Raw genomic sequence first — 27,759 nt, forward strand, 5'->3', positions numbered from 1 at the left:
CTTAATAGTTTCACTTTTTGAGAAGATAAGTGCCTTTTGTTGAACCTAACTGATTTCCTGAACAAAGGTGCTCCCTTCCAGTTGCCCGGGAGACAGAGTTGTACATCAATACTGTTACAGTGAAAGAAATAGATGGTAAAGTGCTGTGGGCTAGAACAGACTCATGAAATGTAAGGAGGCTTATTTTGTTACAGAATAAAGGAGTTGGTTTTTTTTTTTAATCATGTGCTTTGGTACCAACATCCAAGCAAGATTTTTTCTGTGGAAATTCAGTAACTCCTCAGGGAGTATGTATGTGATGGGGATGTGAAAATGTCTGGTTGTGTTTTGCTGAGGCTGCATCTTCAGTGAAAGTGCAAAGGAACTTTGAATGAATGCTGTAAATCAGCATACAGCAAGTGTCTTGACTTCAGTGCAACTAAGCGAATGTTTGGCTATTGAGTCTCCAGTTCCTTGAACAAGGACTGCTGTGACATTTGCTGTTGTAGCAGAAATGAAAGGTCCAAGTTCCCAGTAAAATTTTCAAAGTTACCCTAATGACTTAATAGTCAATACTCAGTCATTTAGACTTCCAAGAAAGTACTGGAGTGATTGTTAAAAAATTACTTTCCTAAATTACTGCAAAATTTTTGTCTTCTTGTGTTAGTTGATGGTGAAGTTGCAGTATTGTAGGAACAGATGTGCTGGTGAAATGTGTTTTGCCCGTATCTTCTGGAGTGTTTTAAACAAAAGTGCCTCAGTTGTCCATTTTGTGCTGAAGTGGCCTGCAAAACAGCAAGCATACTTGTGGATGCTTGTTAAAAGCATCCTCTTGAAGCAGTACTGCTGTGGGCATTTATCTATCTAACAATTGATTTAAATCACAAGTACAAACTTGCTTTTATAGGGCTACACGTAAGATGATAAAACATGGGCATGGTTTTAATCTGTAAGATTGTATTTTACCTGCCCGTCAATTTAAAATATGATCAATAAAAAGTCATACATACCTAACAAGTTCATTATGAGATGATAATTCAGTTGATGTAACTCAGCTGGTTAATATTCTGCTGCCCACTCCAGAAATGTAATTTGTGTACCATCTTTAAACTAAAAAAAACAAAATTAAAGCACAAAAAAACACCCCCACAATAACAACAACAAACCAACAAAAAAGGAAACCCAAAAAGTATTTTGGAAAGTTATGAAACAGGGAGAGATAGTATGAAAGCAATTAAAATATTTTTCTTAATATATGGAATTATTTAAAGGGAGCCTTTACCATGGTTTCATGTTTAATAGCTTTAGGTTTCAGACTAGAAGAGCATGTCGAGGTTAATCAGTAGTGTCAACAGTTCATTCTGTTTTACCAAATGGATGTCCTCCCTCCATCCTGACATAGTTACTGTTATGCTGTGTCAGTGCAGGGACTGTTTTATTCTTGGGTTGGGGGAAAGGAGCCAGGGACTATCCATTGGTTTTAAGAAAACTTTTCTGGCCAAGTGCAACACAAACCAATACCTCACTGTTTGCTAGCATGCTGCTCAAGTAGAATTTGTGCTTTTGATGTGATCCCTCTGTTAGAAAAACATAGTAGTCAAATTACAAGGTTTTGCAATGTTTTCAATTCTGAAATAAGATATGGTATTATTGGATAAGATACAATATTTATAATAATTCATATATAGAATAATAAAATATCTGTATTACTGGATAAGCAAAGCAACATCCTGAAAGAGCCTAGTTAGAAGTACTAACTGCACCGTACCACAGTCTGTTTCTGTTTGAGCTTATATTTACATGCCACTTAAGAGCTGAAAGGTGCCTTTCCCAACTAGGTGAGAATACAAGATTTCATACCTCTTTTTCTAAACTGGTCCACAGTGAAAAACTAAATGATATTAGCAGGTAGGGTGAACTCTCTAAAGATAAGCAACAACCTGCTAATTATCTCTATGAAACATAATTGCATTTGATTGTTCTATTTCTGTACAGTTTTGCCAACAAACAGAATTGGGTAATTCCCCCAGCCAGAGCCATCGTTCTGCTTCTGCCCAGAAAGGTGCTTAGGCTGAACCATTGCTGATTTGATATCAAAAAAAGCTAGTGGGGCTGCACTATGAATTGGGCTTGCCTTATCCAGGAAGACGAAGTGATTACCTTCAGGCCACTCTGTGAAGCTCAGGCTAATAAAAACAGCTCAGCCCTGAGGGTTTGCAGGTACACCACTTTTTTGCCCAAGCAACCCTGGGCTATAGTGTGGACTTCTTGGAGTTACAGCCAAGCCTGCTCATTTGTTTTCAGTGACTGATCTTTAAGAAAAGAAAAAAATGAAAACCCCCTTGATTTTCTTCTACCATGTTTTCTGTGGTGACAATGTGCTGAAAAAATGGAATTAACAAATCGCTTCCTATTAGTAAAAAAATGCAAATAACTAACAATTTCCCTCTCATTTTTTCTAGTAGTAATTTTAGGTAAGAGGCAAACAGGCTGCAACCAATGTTCATCTGTAGAGTCAATGTGTCCTAACAATCCCCTTTAAAGATCATCTTGATCTTACTGCCTTGCTATATCACTACCTCAGTCTCTCTCCACAAAAAGCATCCGGGTAGATCTTAAATGTATCTAAAATAGTTGCTGTTGGTCTGTCTAGAAAATGCATTCTAAATGTTTATTGCTCTTCTAAAGCACCAGTTTTGTTTGCAGGAATGTTAATTGTCTAACTTATGGATGGAGTCTGTTGGAGCGTGGTCTTGTTAGTCCTTCCACAGTTCTTACAGTTTACTTCAATCAGTAATAACCAACCATTTTGGAAATGTGCTCTGCCAGGTCCTTTTATTTACCCTTCCCTTCTCCTGTAAGGCATGACTGAACTATTCAACTTTTTTCTGTTCGGACCCTTAAAACCTAGACTCGCCTCAGTTCAGCCAGCTCAGATTTCTGTTATCATTTCTGTGGGGTGAAAAGAATGAAACTTGATGAAGGGGATCAAACCTTTGATTAGTGTACACCATTAATGGCAACTTCGTTAAGTTTTATGTAACTGTGTCAGTTTACATTTGCTGTGGATCTGCCCTGGAAGTGTTCTAGGAGGGCAAACAGAGGACGTAGTCTTGCACAGAAACACCACCATTTGCTTTGATCTGTATATAATCCCTGCACTGACTGATTTCAGCATTCACAGTTGTTGGTTTTTTTTTTACATTAAGCTCCCAAATCTCTCCTCACTCCTGGTTTGTTCTTTTTCTCTGCTTTCTCTCCTATTTGCAATTAATATTTTATCAGTGTTTTCACAAATAAGAATACGCACATATAAAACAAGCTACATCATCAACAATGAACAGATACCAGGAGATAGTACCATCAACCTCCAGGAACAGAAAAGATTCCCACATACACATAGCATAATTTTCAGCTCCCCTTTTGTTACAGACACACAGAATGGACACAGTAAGATGATGGGGACATTAATTTGGTGCTTCTGTCCAGCTCTTGTCTGTTGTGACTCTGATACCAGTAGAGTTGTCAAAGCCTTACACCTACCCTTATTGGATAAGGCAGCTAAAGTATGATGTTGCCAATTCATCTTTCTCATGGTCCTCTCAAGAAAAAGGTCTGATTTTAGCAAAATAAATTATATTTGTGATTAGCAAACAAACAATCCCGGCATAGTCCTGTGTCGCCTTTCTGGGCTTATATGTAACCTGTTATCTTCAAGAGGACACATTATCGACTCTGTCTGGCAAGCTCACCTTCCTCCCCCTTCTTTTTCTTTCTTCTAGAGAAACTTCCCACATATCTGTTTGTAGTCAAACAGAGTGGAAAGAATTTGTGTAATATAATAGTCTCATGCCTTCAGTGGTAAGTGTGATCACTGAGGCCTATGAGAGCACTCCTTTGCTACAAATCCAGAGCAGCCAGTGTCTGGTCCCTTCTTCCAGTCTCTTGTGTCTGTGTGTATTGACATATACAAAATAAAATGAGAACAAATAGCCTGAAACATGGCCATTCTGTTCTCTCTCCTGCCATGTATCTGTCTGTCACCAACTGCTAGTAACTTTTTTATTGTATATACTGGATTCTGATTAGCTGCCTCAAGATTGCTTTTTAGCATTTGTTTGTAGGAAACCTTCATTTATCTTTCTGTCTGTTGTATAAAAGATTGAGATGCTTCCTGCTGAACTGCTGTGCTGCTGTTCACTTTCTCACCTCTCCGGTTAGGTATTGTCCTCAGATGAAATAGTCTAATCAGAGTTGATGGCAATACTCAAACTAACCCCACTTCTGCTAGAGGTTGTACATCTTACTCTTTGAAGACCCACAGTGCGTAACCCTACGAAACAGAAGTAAAAAGGCACACGATGAGACAACAATCAGTTTTGTTTGCTATTTCCTATTAAGTAGTTAGCCAACATTTGCTGTTGGTAACAATTAACAATTAATTGTTAATTTAGAAGAAGTTTTAAAATGTTGTGTTGCCTCCTGCATGAAAGGAAATAATATAAAAGCCACTATGGGGTCAGCCTACTGCTATTCATCATATTTATCTTTGGCATTAGCTTTTTGGTAAAAGTGCTGCTTCCGTCTAGAAGCCACAAATCTTGTTTGTGCTTCCCGTTGCAGAATGTTTATTACACAAGCAATCAGCAGCTCCATGTGGGTGTTCTGAGTCCCACTATCGACGATGATGACAACAGATGCCTGGTGGATGTGAACAGCAGGCCCAGGCTCATTGAATGCAATTATGCCAAAGCCAAGAGAATGAAGCTTTACTGGCAGTTTACTCAGGTAATTCTTTCTCAGCAGACATTTCAGAAAGTTCAAAAGCTCTGTTTCTGTATCCAAAGTGTGAGTAATCTGTTTACTAACAGAACAGAACCAGATTTATCCTTGTTTCCTTTGCCAGGAAGCTATGTTTACATTTGATCCCAATGCCAGCTATCTCAGGAGGTTATAAAACTTTTATTATATTTTCTGAGTTCACAATACATTATTTGTTTCTAAGGCAGAGTAACTGCTATTATCTCAATCAAAAAAAAAAGCGATTTTGGTAGAGTCAAATGCAAAGTAACCTATTTAGGAAGAAGAAACAGAAAGCTTTTTTGTTGTTGGTTGTTTTTTTGGAAGTAGCAACTCAGAAAAGGGGAGTGAGTCATTGATGGTAACAGCCTCATCATGAGATACTTTTGCAGTTCCTTACTTAAAAAGGCTAATGCTTTTATGTGTGAGAGAGAGAGAAAGAAGTGGAAGTAAAGGCTGAGAAGTGATTTCACAGTGATAAGAATGCTGATAGGACACTGAGTCCAGGCCTGGTGTCTGCACTTCGTAACTGATTTAAAAATACAAGGGAGAACTACACAGAAGCCACAGAAGTTCTGGGGGCTAGCAAAGATGCTCTGCGATATAATGCTTATGGAGATCCCTCTGTTCAGTTTAGCTAAGAGGCAGTGGCAAGGTGACTCAAAGCATATCAGTGTTTCCACAGAGGGACATAGGTTATCCTGAAGACAAAACAGGCTCCAATGGTTGGAAGCTAAAGATAGTCAAATTTGGTCTTTCGAAGGAAGGTATGATTCTCCTAAGGTAAGAATTAAGACATTGGAAGTTTACTATGTCAGGTACTGACGTGTCGGTTGCTTAGAATAAATAAAATGAGATTACAGTACTTTCTAAAACAAGTACCTGATTTAGCTTCTGTGAAATATTTCATAGCTAGTGTGAGTTTGACTGGTCACAGTTGCTCCTCTGCAGTTTTAAGGCTACAAATCTAGTTGTGTACTTCAGCCCATGGGCTGAGGCTCACCATTAAGGTAATTTTATTCCTGCATTCAGTTTTCTGTATCGTCCACGTGGGTTCGCAAATACCTTTTCTGCCAACTCATGTGTTTTTTTTCTTTGACTTCAACAGCCATGATCAGTATATTTAGCACATTAGTAATACAGTTTAGCATCTACCCTAGTGCAGAGGGCATTTGGACAGTAATCAGTAAAGCATACTATTAACATAATTTGTATTTATACTTGAAAGTAATCTAGATATTTGTCTTTATGCGGTAGCTCTCAAGCAGCAGACGTTAAATCCCTAATCTGGAAAGACATCCCAGCTTTCACATTCAGTCTGCTCAAGGACAGAGTTTTAATTATGTTTTCTTTCAAATTGTAACACTAGTCTCATCACGAGGGGGGGCCTCACTGTGGCCATCTCTGCACTTGCTTTTTGGTACCATTTAAAAAAAACATAATTAACATATTTATTTAAATAGTATTTCAGTAACACTTTAGTACTGTCCACCTGTTCAGTGATTGCTCTGTATAACCCAACCCTTTGGTGACAACTAAACTACTCCAGAATACTGCTGCTATTTTGTACTACTAACTATGTTGGATCTGATTTGGGAGGCAGCAGTAGAATGCATTGATAATTTAACTATTAAAAGCTTCAAAAATGGTATTTAACTACTATAGGTTTGTTTCCTGTGTGTATTTCCATTATATGTTCCAAATACAATCTCCCAATGATGGTGCAGTGCTGTTAGACTAGACTCTACGGACTGTACTTAACTCTTCTACAAAGAAACTTCTGCCCAGGAGAAGTGAAAGCTAATTAGTTGTTTCCTTATGATAAATTAAGAGACGAATGAAATAATTAAAAGCTTGCTGTTCAAAAAGGATTTTGTTAATACCCAGTGCAATTAAAATGCCATTATTTCTCAACATACAGCATGGTACACAGCCCCTTGTACGTTCCATAAGCCAGAAGAAAGCTAATGAGAGTAATCAAGGCTTGCCAAGATCAACTGATGAACTCCATTTGAAATGCTCCCATTTAGTCTGGTGAAAGGATGTGTTTCTGTGAATACACTGGAAGCTGTCTATCTGAAAAGAGTCTTTTTATTATGTTTTTAAAGCTCTGGTATTTATTTTCCATGTTATGCAGTGACCAGAACTACTGAAAATAAGCAGGACTGTAAGTATGGATGATTATGTAGTCTTGAAGTTTGTGAAACACTAATTAAAATGTAGATGGTGGCCATAGCTTTTTATAGCGCCTGCCTTTGGCTGCAAGTATGCTTTGACTTCTCTGGATTCTCTAGCCATGCAACAAGAATGTCTGATGATATAGATAATTAAAAATATAGCAGTGCAAGTAAAGAATTGTCTCAGAAAGGGAATGGGAACAAGACTTACCAACCAGAGTAGGATAAACCAATTGAACTAGATTTCCCTGACTAGCACAAAAATCAGTAATTACCCTGCATTCCAGACATGTATCTTAAAATTTGAATGAGGAAAATTTCTCATTTTTCTGCAAAACACACTTCTGAGAAGCACCTTGATAGTCTGTGGTGGGACAAAGACTTCAGTCTGGTTGATAGAAGACTGTTCAGCTTTTTGGAAAAAGCAGTCTTCAGATAACATTTTCCTCCTCCCTTGCATTGTTGAAATGTAATGATGAGGGAAATCCTTATGACAAAAGTAGAAAATAGGGATCATCCTATTAGCTAGTGGTCTCCTTGCTTCTTTAGATCTATTACAGAATTAGTTAATTCTTAATTTGCATCTTTGATTAGAAGATGTATGTGTATATGTATATATGTGTAGACACATATATACACAGGCGTGTATATATATCTCAAACTTTATTTCTTTTTTTAAAATTTATCTTTTACTTTGGTTTTAAAAGTTTAAGTTATGTGGCTACCTTCAGTTGTAGGCAGCTGGAGTCAGACACTGGGATGCCTACTGCTGTCTTGTGGACAAAACAGTGGTTTAATGGGCAATCAGATGGAGGGAACCACCGCCAGTACCTCACACTGTTTTCATTATACATCGGGCTGGCTGACTAGACAGAGGCCTTGGGAGACTCCGTGGTATCTTTCTGTACAGGACAAACTTGCATTGAGCATTCAAAGCTTGTATTAAGTGTTTGTATAATCAGGATCCATCTGAGCAAATTTCCATGCTCCACAGTTTTGTACAGCTGCCAAATGCAATGAGACACAATAAAATGTAGACTTCAGTGACATTCTTCCTTCCAAGGCTTCCTCAAGTGTTTATAACTGTAATTATGTCAAATTATGTAAATTAGCCCTGAAAAGACTCCCATCAACTGGGTAGTGTTCAAGAATTTTATTGTTCAGGGTGTTTGTCAAGTCTTCTCTTAGGGAAATGCTTATTTTGGGAATACTTTTATGCTAAAAAGTCTTCTAGGTGTTTGACAGTTCACCTAGTTCAGTATGTCTCACCACTTTTTCATTTAATCAGAACAAAATTAGACCTTATAGCAAAATAGTAAGTGATCACCAGAAATTACACAAGGCAGAGGGGATAGAATTACAAGAATTACATGGTAGTAAGATGGTCAGAATTTTACTAAAATATTAATTTAAACATGATAGCAAGGAAGCTGCTCTGACATCATGAACTATTAGGAAAGCAAAAACTAACCTCAGTTGCCACTAAGTGCCCTTTATTTAGTACTAAACAATTAATCCTGCTCGCACCCTGTGAGCTCTTCATGGCAAGGAGCAGGTGCACATCAGCGTGCTGGCAGCAGCACTCCGCTCCCCTGTGTAACCCAAGGCTTGCGGGAAGCATCAGGCCAGCGGCACATCTGCATGACAGTCACTGTCCATGTGCTCAGTAAAGCTGCTGTCCTTGGGACTGCCGTATTGATTGTGCTACATGGTCTGTTGTGTGATAGAGAAGGGGCTCTGAGATGTAGATTGAGGCCAGTGCACCTGGACAGATAACTCCTTGGGACATCTTTCAGTAAGAACTGCTTATGCTATAAAACCGTGCTCTTCTGAACTGACTATCTGATACTACTAAGTTTGTTCTGTGTACTAAGAAATAGTACATTCTAAATGCTGCAGTCAGATTTTTTTGGAGGGGGTGTGTTGGTTTGGTTTTTTAAGAAGTTTCTCAGTCTCCAGTCTGATGTCTCAGGTTTATTGCTGATAGAAAGGCAGTTGTGACATAATACCTGCCCTACAAGTGAAATTCATCTCTATATACATCACCTGGGTGACAGCAGGTCATATAGAAAGTATGCTTATGGCAAGTTGGGACTCCTCTAGCAACATAACAAAGGCAAAAGAAGGAAGTTTTTCTGTAATAGCTCTTTCTCTTGATGTGTCTTCATGTTTATGTTTCGTTGGATAGGGATGTGACTGTTTCTTATGCTTCTAACCAGACTAGCTATGCTGTCACCATTTGCTGTTGTGAGAAACGTGACAGGTGAGGGCTCTGTGTCAAAAGAGGTAAAAGAAAGGACACGAGGCAGAGCTAAAAACCTAAGAGAGAATCCTTTTAAGGATGTTCCATGTTGAATTCTTTCTAGTACAGCTCTGTTAATTTAAGTAATTCAACTTCCAGTGTGGTTGCCATAGAAAGGTAAGAAGAATATGCATCTATAGGGATGGACACTCATTGCAGACCTCATGGGAGGGAGAGGCTGTGCAGAGCCTATGCTCAGCACTGTTGTGTACCCATATCCCCCAGCAGTCACTTGTGCCTGTGATGCTAACATTGCTTTTACATGTTATGGAGAATTGTGATTCTAGTCAGTGCTGGAGGTTTCCACAGGAAATCTTCCAGTTCCGAACTGTTCAGAGGGGGTGGTTTATGCTATCTTGAGAAGCTGTAAATAAAATTTGTTGCTGACAACTGTAGTTACCATATGTATAATTTTCCAAATGTCATAGTAAGAATTGCTTTGGAAAGCAAATGGAAGACAGATGAGAGCAAATGAATTACTCAGTTGTTACAGCATTCCACAGATAAACATGATGATTCAGATCTCATTTAAATAGGTATTAGATAATAGCTAGATTAAATAGATATTCTATTTATATAGAAATAATAGACCTTAAAATTACTGAAAGCATTTACTTCTTGTTCCCCCTACAGATTTTGGCCTTTGCCAGACAGTCATTCTGAATTATTCTTACCTACCTTTATCTTATGAAATTAAAGAATGTGCAATACTGCTGCTAGCTAGAACCATTACCCACAACCACATCCCAAACAAGTAAGGGAATGCAGGGTGCAGACTGTGTGTCAGGATTAAACTGGAGGCCTGTGAAGCAAGCAGAGAATCTCTGCACCAATTTCATGTGCCCCCTTGCTGAGCACACACAGTACAGAAGTGGAAGATAACACCATGACAGAGTAGACAGTTTCCTTCTAATGTCCACTCCCAGTTTTCAACCCATACATTAGCCAAGGACATCAGTGTACAAGAGGGATTAATTTCAGTAGAGCTGTGTATCTAAGGGAACAATTGTCCTCATGAACTTCTTCAGATTCTTCCATTATGGGAGCCATGGTATAGAAAAACAGCATCATTAATTTATCAAGAATTTGAATTTATGCTGTACTTCTAACCCCAAAGGATGCAAATACACTCAATATGTATTTGCAGTATAAGACATGCTGTACTGCTGTACCGCTATGTAATTATGCAGTGCTATCTGCCTGGCAGCTCAGAACAGAAAGTGATTGTGATCCTGTTAAAAGAAATACAGATTTTGATCCTGTAGGAGAAATATAAAGAAAAACAGAACCTAATTATTCAATTAATTGAGCCAACGGACTAGGTTAAGCCCTTTATTTTTAGTGAGGCTCTCTGATTTTTAAATTACCAGCGTTGCCAAGTGTTCCATTTTAAACCTCAACCACAAAAGAGCACTCCACAAGCCCCAGGGGCCCCAGTGCAGTCTTGGTGTGTGGGTCCAGTACATCAGCAGCACTTTTTCCTATAACTTAGCTACTCTTTGCCTGTCTTTGATCAAATATTACCCTAGCTTGCCTGTAGTTAATATTTTAACTAACTGGATAACTGCACAAGGTGTTATAGCTGGAGGACAAGGAACCTGAACTATCGTTCTGCTTAGACATGAGAAAGTGATAGTTAGTTAATGTTTTGATTTTTCTTTTTGTTCTAGTAAATTTGTCCCTAATTCATGTGCCACTTAACCATATTCTTGTCGTATTAAACACTTTTTAAAAACAGATGTATTAGTGTTTGGTTTTTAAATTTCTTCAACTATGTCTTACTATAAGCCTACAAACTCTTTAGTCCCATTTATGCAGAAGGGACTTGTTTAGAAGTACAAAAATCTGAAAGCATTCAGTCTTTCTCCATTTTCAATACTTGACTTGAACTCAAATGTGAAAATGTATATGCAAAACACATGCAGAATAGTATTAAAATATTATGTAGTAGTATTTGTATGTGTTGTAACAACTGGTTTTAAATTTGCTTGCAGTTATTGCTGTAGTTGGTGGTAACCAAAATTGTATAAGTTTAGTCTTCTATGTGGAGTAATTTTCCAGTAGCAAGTTTTAATCTTTGCAAATTAGGCATAGAACTTGCCAGCTAGAAAGTTTGTGTGTGAATACAGCAGTAAAATGAGCTTTTAGTGGGTGCATTTCAAGTCTTTTCCAGCATATCACATTATGCAGTATTTACCCTCCTGAGAACTACATTTAAGCTCCAAAGACACTAGAGCTGAATTTAGTTAGAAGGAAGTTAACACATACCCATGGTTTTCCTTCAAAAACAGATACCCTATTTGCATATTTTAGCATATAATTTTAAACACCACATTTATTTACACAGAAATTATTTGTTTAGCTCCACCTGATTTTTCCTAATTTCAGATGTCCAGATAGGCACCATCCAAAAATCGCAGATGACAGCTGCTGCTGACAAGGTACTGCATGGCATTATAATGACAGACATACAAAAGATGATTGGCCAAATTCAGAATGTTTTCTACAACTTGACTGATAACCAACACTTACCAAATGAAGGGCTGGGTTTCAGGAGATCTGAGCTCTGTTCTTAGTCCCTCCTTTGCATTACTGGACCAATCACTTCCTGGGTTCTGCATTCCTCAGCTGTGAGATGGATGGAAGTATTTTTACCTTTAGCATACATCTTTTATTATTTCTAACTTCCCAGATGAAAGCAAAACTCTGTCCTCATCAGGTCAGTGGAAGTTGCACCTTTAATTCCATCAGAGACAAGAACAATATGTATGTAAGCAAGGTTTGGCTACCAAGTAACACCCTACAATCCAAGATGCAAATACTTGAGAAAAATGTTCACTTGGAAGGCAATTAAATCAGGATGCAATAATGATATATATGACAAGAAAAGAGGGTTTGTTAATTAGTGAGATGATCAGGCCATCAAGGCTGGTATCTTGAACCTGACAGTGACCATATCCAGTATAACAGACAAAAAATAAATTATTTCCATTATTGTCTGAGTAAACTGTGCAAGGTTTGTGCTGTAGCTGCAGGGACATGCCTTTCCCAATATCAGTTATAATCAGCTAACAGATTTGTGGGGGGAAAAGCCATTTTCAATAACTAGATTCTGTGACCAAAGTCCCAAAGAGCCCAACCTAAATTCCCATGTTAGAATATGAAGATGGATTGAAATACTAGTGCAAATTCATTTCTTAATTTTCTTCAGTTGGCAATTTATTTCTTGGTCTCTAGAGATAGGTTTAATCATAAGCATATAATGACAATGCAGGCAGTTCAGTTTCTGGGTTAAAATGAGTTAGGAAGCCTTCATATTGAGTACTCAGATTAGAAAATCTAGACGAATTGAATACACCCCCCCCACAAAAAAGAAATAAAATAGTATTTTTGTTTTCCAAAGGAGTTACATTTTAGTAAGAGTTACATCTCACAAAGAAATAGGAATGCATATTTTCTCTCATCTGAAACCCATGAATCTTTGGGAATCTGTTAAGATGTCTGGGGAAAATGTCTCATCTTTCCTAGGGAACTTGCGCTGAAAGGAGTTTCTTATTTGTCTGGCTGAAGATTAATAATCAGATGTCCCCTATGCTAAGGCTGGTAAATAACAATGTGAACATTCTTTACATTAGTTTTCTAGGTATGCTATATTAGAACAGTATTTTCATCCGTAAGGAGAAAAACAGAAAGAAGGCGGCAGTAGGGTGCTCAGGTGCATGCTCAGGTGCATGCTGTGAATGGATTTTCATTAGCAAACTAATATTGCATCTTGTGCACACTCAAAAGTGGGGAGGGAAGACGTTAACAAGAGTTTTGCACAGACAAGCAATGCAGAACAAGCCTTAGAAAGCAACATATACAGAAGCGATGATTGCTTCAAAACCAAACAAAAAGGCAAAACCTAGGAATACACAATTTGCCATATCACAGATCAGAAGTTTAATTAACTAGATAAATTACCTTATCTAGAAGACTGCCTCAGGCAATGGTCAATGCTTGCAGTTTCACAGAAATTAGCTCTATTCTGAGCCAGCAGCTCACTCTAACACCAGGAGGAGGAATCCCTTCTTGACCCCTAGTGTGCTCTCTTAATGAAGATGGAGATTTCATTTGTCTGAATGATCATCTCAGCATGCCTGTAAAAAGTTGTTTTATCAGCACTCTTAAAATTAACCCAGCCCACTAGAAACATGTAGTCAGTCACTGAACATGGATGCCTGCGACGATGAATTCAACAGGTTTCCTATACCCACATAAATCGCAGTAGTCGTTGCAAATTTCTAACTCTAACAATCCTTTTTTCCTTAGAAAGTTCATTTACCAGTTTCACACTGATATTCACAGGTATTCATACTTTTGATCACTGAGGTCAGATCCCACTGATTTTCATTTACATTTTAAGCAAAGTCCCATTTTTATTTCACTTTAGTATATTTTGTAATTCCCCACCATCTGAGTATTCCATCACACTTTAAAGCATCTTTGTTGCCTTTCTCTTGTCTTCTACTTTAGACATCTTGAAGCAAGCCTAGATCAAGGCAGATAAATCAAGCCTGACTTGTTTGCAGAAGTCATTTAGATGTAATCTCAGAATGAAAGAGAAAAAGGTAACTTTTCTAAGCTTTTCACAAAATGTGTTTGTAAAACATGCAAACAAAGCCAATGTATCCAGCACTCCCATCTTTTTCCTAGTTACATCATAATATTGTTTCTCTAAACAGGCAGCTACTGTATGGCACAATCCATGAAAAGAAAGATTGTATAAGAAAAAATTTTCTGTTTTTCAGTTAGCAAAATCACCCTGCAGAAAACATTGGTGCAGAGCATTAACTTTGGATTCTTTTCTATAAGCCAGGTCTCACTCAGGACTCCAGAAGTGTTTGGAAAGACAGGATTTACCTATATCTAATGCTCCTGCTAGTAGAAGGAGGTATAAAATGTAGCTGCTGCTGTTGTTGACTTACATAGTGTAGAAACACAGCTTAATTCTAATTCAGAACTTGAGAGCATCAAAGTTAGAGCACTAAGTAGCCAGCGACTACTCAGTATAGCGGGTTCTGCATGTACAGTTTTCTGAGTGCTCCCCGATAGGACCGCCGGCAGATTATGGCAAAAGGAGGATGCAGGAGAGACACACAAACAGCATCCCCTTTAACAGTGAGGAACACATTTCAGAAAATGTCAACCCGTAAAGGATCTCTCACCAACATGCATTTCTGGAGCTTACTCTTTTATGACTGTCAGTTCTCAAAAAGGCATTCAATTTCTTTCTAAGTGAATTGTCCTGTTAACTTGGTACTCAGGACAGCAGCTGTAGTCAGAAAAGCCGTGCGCATCCTGATCAACTGCATAGCATAAAGCTAGTTTTTTCCTTTCCTACAAAGGACTTTTTAGGTAATCCTAAAGGTATAAGGATTAAAATATAAAATATATATATAAAATTTAGGTATAAGAAGATCAGTATAATACATCATCATCTGGATTTGTTGTGAAAACAAAACCAAACAATATGTTCAGCTGTAAATTCTGCATTTAGCCATAATGAGCAGGGCTATGTATGGATAAAAAGATTCCCTTTTTAAACTACTTCTCACTCCCCACCCCCTGCCCCGAAAGAGTGTTCAGCAATTACTTTAAAAATCATATTGTATACCTAGAATATTTGTTTCTGCAGATGTTTTTCTAATAATATGTCAGAAAGATTTCCTGGCCGCTGCTGATACAGTAATGATTCATGTTTACTTTCTGAAAAATCCCTAATAATCTTTCTAGTCTGGCCAATGTATTCTACTCCAGAGCCTGCTTCAGTTTTCTTAGTTTTATCACCATTTTCTGTAGTAAAATGTGATTTCAGCTATCATATCCTAAGGAGCTTCTTTGTAATTCAGTGAAGGCTTGAATTTATTTCTTTGTGAGGTATTATTTTCTTAATCTTGCTATTAACAGTGGGCCTTTGTAATCTGTTATAGATCTGTGATAAAATTTTATATATATGTGGAAAATATTACTGATCAGTATAAATCCATACATTCCATTTCTGCCTTTTATGCTTTTTCTCTGTAATTTGTTTTCCATTCCAATTACATTCTCTGTACGACACTGCATTTCCTTTTGCCAGGTTTAATTGCTTTTATTTAAATACTTTAATTAACAGTATTGTGTATTTCCACATCCTGAAGATTTAACTATTACACATTTACAGGGCTGTGCTCAGAACCTAGACTGCTCTACATTCTTGTAGCCAATCTAGATTAAACAAAACAGAAAATGATTGCACAGGCCACTAGTTACTAAAACCTAGATTGGACATACAGATAAGGCTCCATCATTTGATTTATCACAGCTGCAGTATTAAAAATTTGTTGCAGCAATATAAAAAATTAGCATTTATGATTATGTGAAATCTGAACACTCACTCAGAAGTCTTGGTAGTGGAATGCGACAAAGTGTGATGTAGACATTAAATTGTTGTAACGAATGATATGTCTAAATCCATTGTCAGAAGATGTTTCATAGTATTTACTCATTGGGTACCAGCGAGTGGATGTAAGACCAGTCTAGGATAGCTACCTGACAACAGAACCCGAGAGCAGGAGAAGGAGTGAGGAAGAGGGAAAAAAAAGAATCGTTTCTTTTAAGAAATGGTTTGGCTGATCCCTGTTATAACTCCACTTAAGTTTATGTTGTACACAGCAATTAATTTTGGTTAGTATTGAAAAAATGAATTCACATTTTAAAAATGTCTGATAAAGATTCTCTTTTGCCTGTCTAACTGTAAATAGAGATCTACATAGCTGAGAGACACCACCTTTTTAATATATAACACTGCTGTGTATAATATTTCATACACATGTTAGCAGTTAAATGCATCTTATTTTCACAGTAGTCATATCAAATATATGAGGAACAAAGTGCCTTTGAAGAGGAGCAACAGCTAACAATATATTTCACTGAGGAATATTTCAATATAAATAGTTAAAATTAATTTTTGAAAGATTTGAACAACAGAGAGTATGTTATAGAGTCTACTTCACTTACAGAGCACCTGTTCACTGAAGAGTGGGAAAATTTGTCATACTGCTTTAGATTTGAGAAGGAATTAATCAATTACCTATATATACACACCATTGTATACACCTATATCCTTTATACAACTATAAAGCAGAAATTGTACACTCAATAACATCATCCAATATTTCCAAGCAATGGGCAATACTGAAAATACATGAATTACTGTGTGGGATAGATTATTCACTTTTTCCTATGAACACTTTCTCGCTGCAGCAACATCCATACTGAAGTGACCACACAGAAGACAAAATGACTTGTAAATATTGAGTGATTTTTTTTTTTTGAGGACTAAATTTGGTGTACTAACAGTCACTGAAAATTCACCCCAGTATTCTGGGGAAATGAATGAGATCATGCGTTCTGTTTGGAGTGGACGTTATCTATGTTATATACACCTCAGCATAATTCTTTGACTCAAATGTATTAAAGCAATACTGAAGATTAGAGTTTCTGCCTCAAAGGTAGAGCAAACATGTAAATATTTGAGGTCACTGATTGAGGAACAAATAGAAAATTAGAGACTAGTGAATGCAACGATCTATATAGCATATGTGATAGGAGATTAGATACACTTACTAACCTTGTAAGACATTTTTCTGAAATAGCCATGGTTAGGCAAGCTGATAAGAGCACTTTTTTTCTCTTTTAGGTAGAATAACATGAGCTTTAATGTGATGAGCAAAAAATAGGTTTAAACTTTGTAACAAAAGTGCATGCTTTATAGTAACTTGTTAAAAAGAGCTATCAGTCTGATTTTCAGTTATGCTGACAACATCCAGCGTTCATTTAATACCCCTTATTTTTACAAGTGATCAAACCCTGTCTAAGTTTCATGCCCAAGAGCTTTTACTAGCTTATGAAGCCCTGGTTCAGTCTAAAGCCACAACCTCACTTCCCCATTTTTCCTTTCTACATTGCTTTTTCTGGGAAATTTGGAAACCCAGTTCAAAAACTTGCAGCTCACAGAACCCATCACATCTACCTAAACAACTGGAATGTCATGGATCACATCTAGCAGATGTGCCAAGTACAAACAATGACTAAATTGACCAAGTCAATTAGATGTTGTGAATTATTTATTCAGCTTTAATGATGCCACATATCCACTCAAATTCTTCCTTTAAAATACTTAGACATTAAATTGTTGTAACGAATGATATGTCTAAATCCATTGTCAGATGTTTCATATATTTCAAAATTAGTCAGAATATGTTTCAAAATGAGTATTTACTCATTGGGTACCAACTGTGTGAAGTAGCATGTGTGTTCTTTTCCTGCTGAGTGCTTTTTTTGTTCATATAGCAAAACATGACTTTGGCAATCTGAGTTCAGAGGAACAAAGAAGAGAACGTTACTTGGTTCTTGCTGAAGATAATTCTTACTGAAGAAAATTAGTAAATATAATGGTGAATTGCTATTAAATACAGCCAGAAATAAAAAATATTTTACACTGTGACCAGTAAAACGTAATCTGATTAAAAGGCCTGTCATTCAGTACAAAAGATAAGTAACCGTAAGGTGAGATTTTTTTTGGAAGAAAGCCCATGAGCTGTTCAGAACTTTTGGGCCAGGTATATGTTTACAGAAACGTCTTAATGCATCTTTTGTCATCAAGTCAGAACATGCTTTGTTTTGAAGGGAGTTTATCTGAGAAGCGTAACACGGTATATAATCCCAGTTCTGCAGTAGCAATGGTACGGAGGGGCAGGAGTTCCAGGTTACACGATGTGTGTACACTGTACATATTTGTTTAAAAAAAATTTGTATTTACCATCTCTGGTATTTGCAAAGAAAGCTGTACCAATGGTCTGTCACAGGAATCACTTCAGTTTGCGTTGCAAAACCCATCAGGTTTTCAGTCAAACTTGTTAGTGCTGTCACATTCAGTCTATTTTTGTAAAATAGTTGACCTGGATATTTATTTATCCTCTTGAGACCTCTACTGCCATTGAACTGCCTTGCATCATCAATGATCTTAATCCTAATCCTGTTCAACTGGGCAGAATTCATCTTTTAATTGTTTCAGCCTATAGAATTATATTTTATGTATCATGGTTAAAGACATTGCCCTACGCTATCAATTTTTTGCCTTTAAATTGGAAAGTAGAGGTCTTACCTAGGATCAGGAAAGGGAACCAGACAGGCAACTTGCCTTTCACTTAGCCTGTAGCATTACAATAAACCATTTTGCTGAGCAAGTGGTAAACATGAATGTCAGAGTTTTATACAAGTTTTACTAAATGGTTATTAAAAAAATAATTAACTAAAAGGACACCTTTGTCGGCATTTGGCTTTAGGGTTCCAAATGCTAACGATGATGACAGATTGCAGAAACCATTCAGGAATACTGTAATTTGGAGGCCAAGCCAGTCAGGGTAGCAAAATGTAGTGTGAGCTTTCAGTGTGGCAGTCCTGCTTGCTTGCTTCTTTCAGTGGAGTTACTCAGTTCATGTGCCTTAACGATTAAACAACTCGCTAGTTCAGCCCTTGCAACATAGAGTGGGTGCACTGTCATCACCCTAGAGATAATACACCAATACCACTGACACAGGCTTGTATTAGGCATATGAAGGGGGGAAAAAAATGAACACTATTAAGTAGGCTAACAACAGGAAATTTTAAGTAAGCACTATACAAACCCTTCTCCCTGTACTTCAGAGCAATTCTTTCATTTATATGCTTACTGAAAGGAAACAAAGCTGTGTAGACTGCATCCTCTCTGAGGGATTAAGCCACGGTTCTGCACAGACCTCGCATCTCTTAGGAGTGGAGCTTTTCTGTTTCTAACAGGACTTGAGCTTTTATGTTTCTCTTTTGTGGGGGAGAAAAAAATCATCCTGCTAAAAGCATCCCTGCTCTCTACAACACTCAATTCACACATATTAGCTGCTACTTAACTTTGATGTCTCTTTTATGTTCTATACAGCAGGCTCCAATGTACTCAGAAGGGTGATTTTCAGTAGCCACTGCAGAGCGCTTTGCAGCACATCAAAAAGAGCTTCCTCAGCTTTTTTTCTCTCCCGAGTCACTTGTTTCTGTTAAATAGAAGCTGGATTTCACATGAGGGCACATCAGGAAAAGAGAAGGAGGGGGGGTGGGCTTTTTGGGGGGGATTTTTGGTTCCTTGCTTGCTTTGTTTTTACCTTAGGAGTGGTTTACACTTTGTTTATGTAGCTGCTTTTATTAAAGTATTTTGCATGAATACATTTACTGTAATACCTATGTGTGCTCTAGATGATTTAGAATAAAGGAAAAAACATTGTCTCCACTGTGAACATCCTCCTTCTTCTACCTTGCAATCCCCAATGGGAATAGAAGGCATTTGGCCCATTCAAGTGAAAAAAACCCTTGACCATTGAAACAAATGGGAGTTAGGCAGGAAAAAATTCCAGCCTAGCATGGCAGTGTTTAAGACTTAGTGCTTTGGCTTCCTCTATCTCAGAGCACTAAGTTAGGTGACTAGGCCCCATACATAGTCCTTGGGGAAAAAAAAAATAGGCACCAAAGAATGGATTCACAAAGTGCAGCCAACAAACCAGGTGTTTGCCCCAGCCCTGCTGCTGCAGCCAGCTACCCCTGAGTGTCCTAGCTCATTCCTCTTCATAAGCATAAAAAGTTGTTCTCAAGATGGACACCACAGAGTTCATTCCATAGAGTTACATAAAATTGAATTAATTCTGTTCCTTCACTTATGCTAATAAGTTAGAAATGACAGGCGAGGTCTAAAACTACACTACCCACATTCATATCCCAGGTCCAAAAACCAGGCAAGTAATGGAGCTGAACTAGAGTCTCCCATAACTAGTTAGTTTTCCGACAAGGCAGAAAGTGGGACAACTTCTTTCTGCTTTCTTAGTGCAAGATCTGAGCTGAGGATGTCTTAGACACCAAAACTGAGACAAGGACTAACTGATAAATGAAAGATATAGAACTAGTTAACTTAAATGACAGAAACACAAGCACCTCCAGCATCAATTAGAAGCACAAGGAAGTTGATCTCAATTTTGGGTTTAGGCAGAAACACTTGTGGTAAACTAATTCCCAATTCAGACCCGGGGAGCTGACTCTGGGTGCCATCCAACACTGAATCTACACAGAGAAAAACCATAATCAACAGTTTTCATTAAGAATAGAAACCATATGTTTTGCTAAAAGAAAATAAAACCAAAACACCACAACTGCTTCTTTTGGCAATGAGAACATATCCATTATCTTAGAGTTTTATACCTGAAGAGCCAACTCAAAGCTCATTTAATTCATTTGGAGGGAAAAAAACAAAGTAGGGGAAAAAAAAGGCCAAAGTAACTTGGCAGGGTGGAGGGGAGGGGTGTGTGTGTTTAGGATAAGGGAACAAATGGCATATAATAAAGCTTTGACTAATTTCCCATCCTCGTTTCTTCCACTTTCTTGTATGTCAGGCAGTTTTATTGCATATAGATAGCTTAGAGTTTATGATCCCACCAGACACCCAAATTTAACTACCGTTATTAATATGAATGTCAATAATAGTTACACAGCAGTGTGAAAATACAGTTCACTCAGCATTTTGTTATGGAGGTATAGTAAAATGCCTACTGTATGCCTGTCTAGTAAATTAATCAGTGAAAATTGTATCTAGACTGCACGTAGGCCTACCAAGGAAGATTTATGGGAGCCTCATGCTTTGAATTTTTGTGGATTATTCTAGAAATGGTCTCTGTCTTACCCAAAGCCATATTTAAAACTTAGAGCTTTCAAACCTAATTCTGCATTTCATTAGCCAGTCACATACATATTTTTAGAAGTCACCTCTCAGAGGAAGTACTTACTAAGTATTACTGGCAGGATAGGAGGAGACACCCAGTCACCTGTCTGAATGAAGCGGAACCTGTACTGAATGGCACGAGCTGCCCGTGCCTGAGGAACAGCCTTCTCCAAAAAAGCAAACTCAGCATTTCTACGGGATTTATGCCAATATCCTTGTGATTATAACAGAAATCTATCACAGTTATGACTTTCTAATGCAAGGTATAACACAGACTTGGACAAAACTGATGAGGTGGGTTTTTTTTTGTATGGGGTTGCATTGTTGGTTTTTTTTAATAGCAAATATTTTTTCCCCATTGTACAAATAATTTAATGTGGCTGCTTTTTCCATACTTCAGCTGTACTAATCTGTACTGATTTACACTCCATTCTTTGATTTGCAGATTAAGCCAGTAATTCTCTACTACACAAGTCTGAGATACTCTAGAGACTAAAGTCAGACTTTCAGACTTCTGTGTGAATTACTATACTAACCTATATTTTGGAAGAAACTTCCCAGACACTAATGTGTACAAGTTAGACAAGACAAGTCTCCTGTCTATTATCTTTATTAGACAGGAGAGAGGGTGAGAGAACCAACTGAAACCAAAATTAAAGGAAAAAAAAAAAAGTAATTTAAGTCACCTACATGATGATTTAATTGTAATTTAGTCTATAGTTAACTGTGTGATAGCCCCAGTGATTTAAGATTTGCTGCTTAACAGTGAAGGTAGGGCTTTAATATGGCGTTATTAAGCTGAGAATTGAACAGAGTCAATACTGAGGATTAGCAACATAAGATTAGAAAAGACAGTTCATTTCAGAATTCAAATCATAAACAATTTTTTGCATTTTATCCTACATACAGGACACCCCTGGCCAAGGCACTGATCCTCTTTTGCCTATTTTGGATGTTTCAGAGGTGCAGCAGAGCCACTAAGCTGGGTAACTGAAGTAAACAGGAAAGCTTTTTGGCTCATGGTTAAAAAGCATGGCTAGAAACACAGCTCAATTCTAGAAACCCCATTTGCTGAAAGGGTAACCAGGCAATTGAGGCCCTTTTAAACTGCATCAGAGACTAAACCAGCCTGTGACAAAGGAACCTTCACTCCAAATCCAGCCTAGTGCTTATCTTGTCTCTAACTGAAACATTTTTCACAGTAGCAGTGGACTTCAGTAGATGGACATTGGAATGTTCTCTAATCTATATTATCACACAGTAGCAATGCAACAAGTTCACAATTTAATCCAAACACTTCTTTTTTTTTCCCTCCATCTTTAAAGGGAGGTCCAATCCAGAACCGAAAATCCAAGCGTTGCCTGGAATTGCAGGAGAACAATGAAAATGAATTTGGATTTCAACTCGTCCTTCAGAAATGCACTGGACAACGCTGGTCTATAACAAATGTCCTGAAAAGCTTGTCATCATAGCAGACTGAATTTTTTACCCATTTCTTTTGCTACTGTGTAGCAAATATTGCATTGTTGCCTGCTGTACTGTATTCCTCTCACCCCCCTTTGATTCCTTCTCTCCTCTTTTTTGTCCCTTTGATTTTATTTTGTGAGTGTGTGGAAATTGGGTTTGTGGGCTGAAAATAAGACGTTTTTATTTCACAATGATGTTTTCATGGCATTTATAGAGACATTGAATGACAGGTGATGGGTAGGCTATCCTAAAATATTTTACAGCTGTAAATAGCAAACAAATGGAGAATATTTATAACTCAAACTTCTATTGAATAAAAAAGTCCAAACACTATTACTGTCTAGCTGTCTCCATGGAAATCCATTTGGAAGTTAAGTGGTGGTTTCATTGTTTTCATTAACCCAAGCCTGATCTCAGCAAGTTGTTGCTAAATATCAGTATCCTGCAGGCTTGTGGTAAAAAGTCCTACCTGCACATGAGTAGCTACAGTGAGGGAGGATTTTCTCCTTTCTCCCTCTAGGGAGGCCTGTCTAGGTCACAGTAGCTACTAGCGTGCAAATATATGGGGGCAAGTGTGGTGTGGTGTGATGTGGTGTGTGGAGGCATATAGGTGTATAATATGCACCCATGGACTTTTCCTCACCAGTACTACTAAATAAAACCACAGAGAGAACCCCAGGGCTCAAGTGAGCCAGGGAGGAGAATTAATTAAAAAGGAAAAAAAAAAAAAAAAAAGCTACAAGAGAAAAGCAGCAGCTACTGGAAGAAAAATACAAAAAAAACCCCCTGACATTTCTCAATGGGTTGGGCTCCGTTTCAATGACTGCACTTTCCTTCCAGTTGTTCATCGTTCTTACAACTTCTTTTTTTCTGTTTTTAAACGTACTGTTCCCTGGCTACCAGAGACTTGGATTAAAAATGGCTCCATCCAAGAACAGCAGCAAAAAGTGTAAATTCACTCTGCCATTCTCTCTGCCTTTAAAGGGGTGTGAATGCAATGCGGTATCACTTCATCTCAGCTAAGACTGGAATGAGGAGAGGAAGAAACAGTCTGATGAGATAAACCAGAACACTAGGATTACTGGCCTCTTTATTTCCAGCTGCTTTTATTTGTATGTAAATTTCCTCTCTTATTACTCTATTTGTTCTTTTATGTTCTTGTTTGTTACTTTAAGTAACAGTCATAAACTCTTTTGGAGCTGGTTATGTGCCAAACTGTCTTTTACAGACTGGCTTCACATTCAGGACCAGCTAGCGGTATTGTTTCTTATGACTGTTTAATAAGTCATGTGGCACATTAATTTATGTGTTCAACCTTCTGCTATATATAGTTACCATACATCTGCTGCTCAGAGAATATATCACTGAGCCAACAACAGGAAAACCGTAACAGCTAATAAAGATGGGCTTAACACCTGCATGTTGACCGACTTCAGAGGTCCCTCAGGCCTGTTTGAATGAAAACTCCCATTAAAGTTAGAACCCTGAAAGAGCATCAGTAACCTGACTGTCAGGGTACCACTGCTGGACAAGATAAAGCAGCTTTAATTTCATCCTGTAGAGAAAACAGGAGATTGCTACACAAGTGAGCCAAGCCTCTTGCACACTGGAGCACGTGCAGCGTCCCGATGGGAGAAGGCTCAGTACATGGCATGCGGAGCCATTGTGAGCACTCCCAAGTTCTGCCACTGACCAACTGGACTTACTTTTCACAGGAATTCCAGATGAATGAGGAGAAAACCGCACAGTCAGAAAGAGAAAAAGCACAGAACTTCTACAGAGTAACATGGATAAACTGAGCTTCCTTTCAGCAGACTTCAGTGCATGAAGATGCAGCCATAAGGGAAAAACAAGTAGTGTGGATGAAACCAGTCTCGATTCTTGCATGCCTGCTGCACTCTGAGTAGTCACTTTCTGGTTTGGGGTTTTTTGGGGGTTTTTGTTTGTTTGTTTTATGAGCACTAGAGGGAGATATCTGGCAAAGACTTGACAAAAAAAGCTCTGAGATGTTTCATTTCATACCAAAATGAACATTGTATGTCTAGCATTTGCCCAAAGAAGATTGTAGTTATTCCCAATTACATGGCAGCAGTGTGCTGATGTTCACTGCTAAGTGGGGGAGAAAAAGAAAAAACACACAAAACAAAACACACATACAAAAAAAAACCCCAAAACAAACACCTAAGTGAGCCACATAGTCTCACCAAGCCATGTTTGGTGCTCTCCAGCCATGCCTCCCTGCTACACACAGTTCTAAGGCTGCTGCTCCCCTTGATTCCCATGGAGCCTGCACTGAGGAACAGTTTTCTTCAGCTTCTCTGAAACAGAGCAACGTTACTGGGAATCTCTCAGTGGTAACTGTGGGTTTAAATTTGATCGTACTGCAATTCTAGTAACTACAGTGAAATTACCAAAATAAATATTGGGGGGGAAAAAAAGAAAACACAAAACATAAATCCAGACTTGAAACATTACTTTATACTACAGCAATTCAGCTATGTGTAAAATACATGCATTATAGTATGCTTTTACATTTGTTTTGTATCACGGAATAAACATTTCTATGTGATGATAACTTCTAGAAAAATGGAAATGGGTTTAAATCTGTGGCTAAGCCTGCTAAAATGGTATAGTAGAAATTATGAATATATGTAAGCAGTGCCATTATTGTGCACTGAGACCTAAGGTCCCAGCACAGATTTTCTTTGACATGCCTCTTCTCTTGGAAGGAGGGAAAACCAGAGCAGAACAAGCAGCACTGAAGGACGGCCATCTTTTGCTAGCCCTGCGCTCACTCAGTCATGAACTGCCTCATCACCACTTTCCTTTTCAGATACACAGGAATTACATAGATATAGCAGCAGTGCCTCACACTGTAAAAGACAAATAATCACCATACTATGTGAAAAAACAAAACTCATCATCACTTTCTGGAAAATTACAGAATATTATTCAATCATCAGTTGCCTCAAATGATCAAAAATATTCCCAAATCTGCCTTTGCAATAGTTTGTTTTTTGGGTTGTTTTTAAAGAGGGAAAAACATTTCCCTCTTTTTAAAGAGGGAAAGCTAGCACTTATGGGCAAAAAAGGTCACTGTTCCACAAGTCATATACCCCTCAACCAAGTATGGTCTAAGATGAAGATGACAAGATCCAGCCAGCTCCCTCTTCCACCTGCTGCTATCGCACTGCTCCCAATATATTTTTTAATGAGTTTTTCTTGACAATTAACAACAGTTAATACTAGCTGATAAGGCTATCCTGACAATTAAACAAAAAAAGAAAATTTCAAGCAACCCTAAGCCTTCCTCCTACTGTACTTCTTCAAATATTTATGGACAACATATACTTATTTTCCTCTATCTCCTCAGCTATCATTCTGCCAAATTATTCATACCAGGATATCACCTACAGTGGTTTCTCAAGGCTATAAGAATCCCACTATATGTCTTCTCACAACATCTGCATGTGTGGGAAGGCACCAGCAACAAGGACAGGAGCTGTGCTGACGATATGAGCACAACATGTGGAAAAGAACACTTTTGTGTCCTGGGGGAGAAGATATTAGGGTTTGGCTTGTATCAGAGATCCCTAGGTAATACTTCTGGAGATGGGCTGTACAGTCTTCAGAAGAGATCCAGGTTCTAAGAATTTATTCATTTATTTGTTTACATATTTATTTTTACAAAGCTAGACGTATTCAGGAGCATGGAGTACCAAGACCATACCTGTTCATTCCCAGCTAGAACTGAGTGCCCTCACCTGCCTGGTCTTTCCAGGCTTGCTAACATCTGGTGGGAGTGACTGTGCAGAACAGGACTTAGAATTGCCCTCTTTTGCTATGAAAGAGGCAGCTATTTTTGGTTATGTCTTTTTCGAAAGACCAAAATTTAATCCACCAATATCAGGCCTTAGTTGTACTACCTTCTGTGTCTTTGCTAAAAAGAAGTTAATCAGTCAACACCCCTCACTGAGCCTTTTTATATACGTTGATCAAGAGGCAGTTGCACAAGTGATAATTAAGCAAGCAGCTGTCACATCATTGTATACTGAGTAGCACTGGATACTCAACTGGAGATACAGAGAAAGGGAAACATTGAGATTTCAAGGTCACACATCAATAGAATGCACCACAATTCTGTTTACACCCTAAATTATGTATATTTGTGGGAGTTTACATATATATATATATTTGGTGGTGTAGATATATACACATTTATATATAAAACAAAAGCATGTATGTATACACTCACATACTGACTCTTTACTGGCCAAAAATAAAAAAATAATATTAAAGTGCACTTCATCCAACCACAGTCTTAAAGACATGGAAACAAGACACCAGAGTGAAAGGTTTGGATCACAGTTTTACCACTGTGCCACCCAGAATACCATCAGCACTACTTCTGGTTTTACTGCTGACAAAAAAAGCAGAACATAACATCATCATATTTCACCTTCCATTCAAATAAATGTTAAAGGTTTTCCACAGGGTTAAGTCAGAATAACTCCTCAAAACCAGAATACAAAATAGTTGTGCTAATACAGAGGCTTGAGAGGTAATCATTAAGGCTTTTGAATAACAGAGTGTTCTCTCCTGATTTGCTGTAGTATTTCTTAAATTCCTCCCCCTGCCCCCCCCCCCCCCCCCCCCCCTTTTATCATGAAAATACTTAGAAGTGCAGAACATGGTGCTCAGGAATGTCACTCACAGCTGTATTCTGAAACAGCAGAGCAATGTATTTGTGTTTATTGACTAACATTAGCTTTGCATTGTCAGGTGGAAGTGACTATTTTACCTGAATTCAGTCTTGTTGTGCATAGTCTCAGAAAGTGATCTTTGTGATAAATCATCTGAAAACTTCTTGTAACACCACAGAAATATACTTTTCATCATCATATATATCCAGTGAAGTAGCCTCATTTGAAACGCATATATGTTAGGACAGAGTTTTCTCATTAAAAGAATATCTATATTTCCATCTTACGATATGAAAACAACAAATATATATTACTTGTAAAAGGCCAGAGGTAAATGCAATTTTAATTCAGCTTTTAAAAGGAAGAATGATTCTAAGGAAACTCAGAACCACAGTTTAGAAGGTGATGACTGCTAAAAGTAAGTATTAAGAGGTGAAGTCCATCCTTTAAACTCTGCTGACATCCTTGGTCAGTGGTCCTCCATGTGGGTGGTACAGATTTTTTATAAACAAC

At 37.9% G+C, this 27,759-nt stretch overlaps 1 protein-coding gene across 4 annotated transcripts in view; it reads left to right on the forward strand.

Annotated features, from left to right (window-relative positions):
- Positions 1–22,866, forward strand: part of GALNT18 (polypeptide N-acetylgalactosaminyltransferase 18) — a 253,855-nt gene extending 230,989 nt beyond the window's left edge. For 2 of the 4 annotated variants that reach the window (XM_068399285.1, XM_068399286.1), the window contains exons 11-12: positions 4,603–4,767; positions 22,402–22,866. In XM_068399285.1, coding sequence (XP_068255386.1) covers positions 4,603–4,767; positions 22,402–22,548 — 312 coding nt within the window. In that variant the 3' untranslated portion in view covers positions 22,549–22,866. Of the gene's footprint in view, positions 1–4,602; positions 4,768–6,916; positions 6,947–19,258; positions 19,398–22,401 lie in introns of those variants that run through there. The other 2 variants (XM_068399287.1, XM_068399289.1) reach the window with 2 other exon arrangements.
- Positions 22,867–27,759: the final 4,893 nt, after the last annotated feature.

Source organism: Nyctibius grandis, chromosome 4 (genome assembly GCF_013368605.1).
Source record: "Nyctibius grandis isolate bNycGra1 chromosome 4, bNycGra1.pri, whole genome shotgun sequence".
NCBI classification, from domain to species: domain Eukaryota; kingdom Metazoa; phylum Chordata; class Aves; order Nyctibiiformes; family Nyctibiidae; genus Nyctibius; species Nyctibius grandis.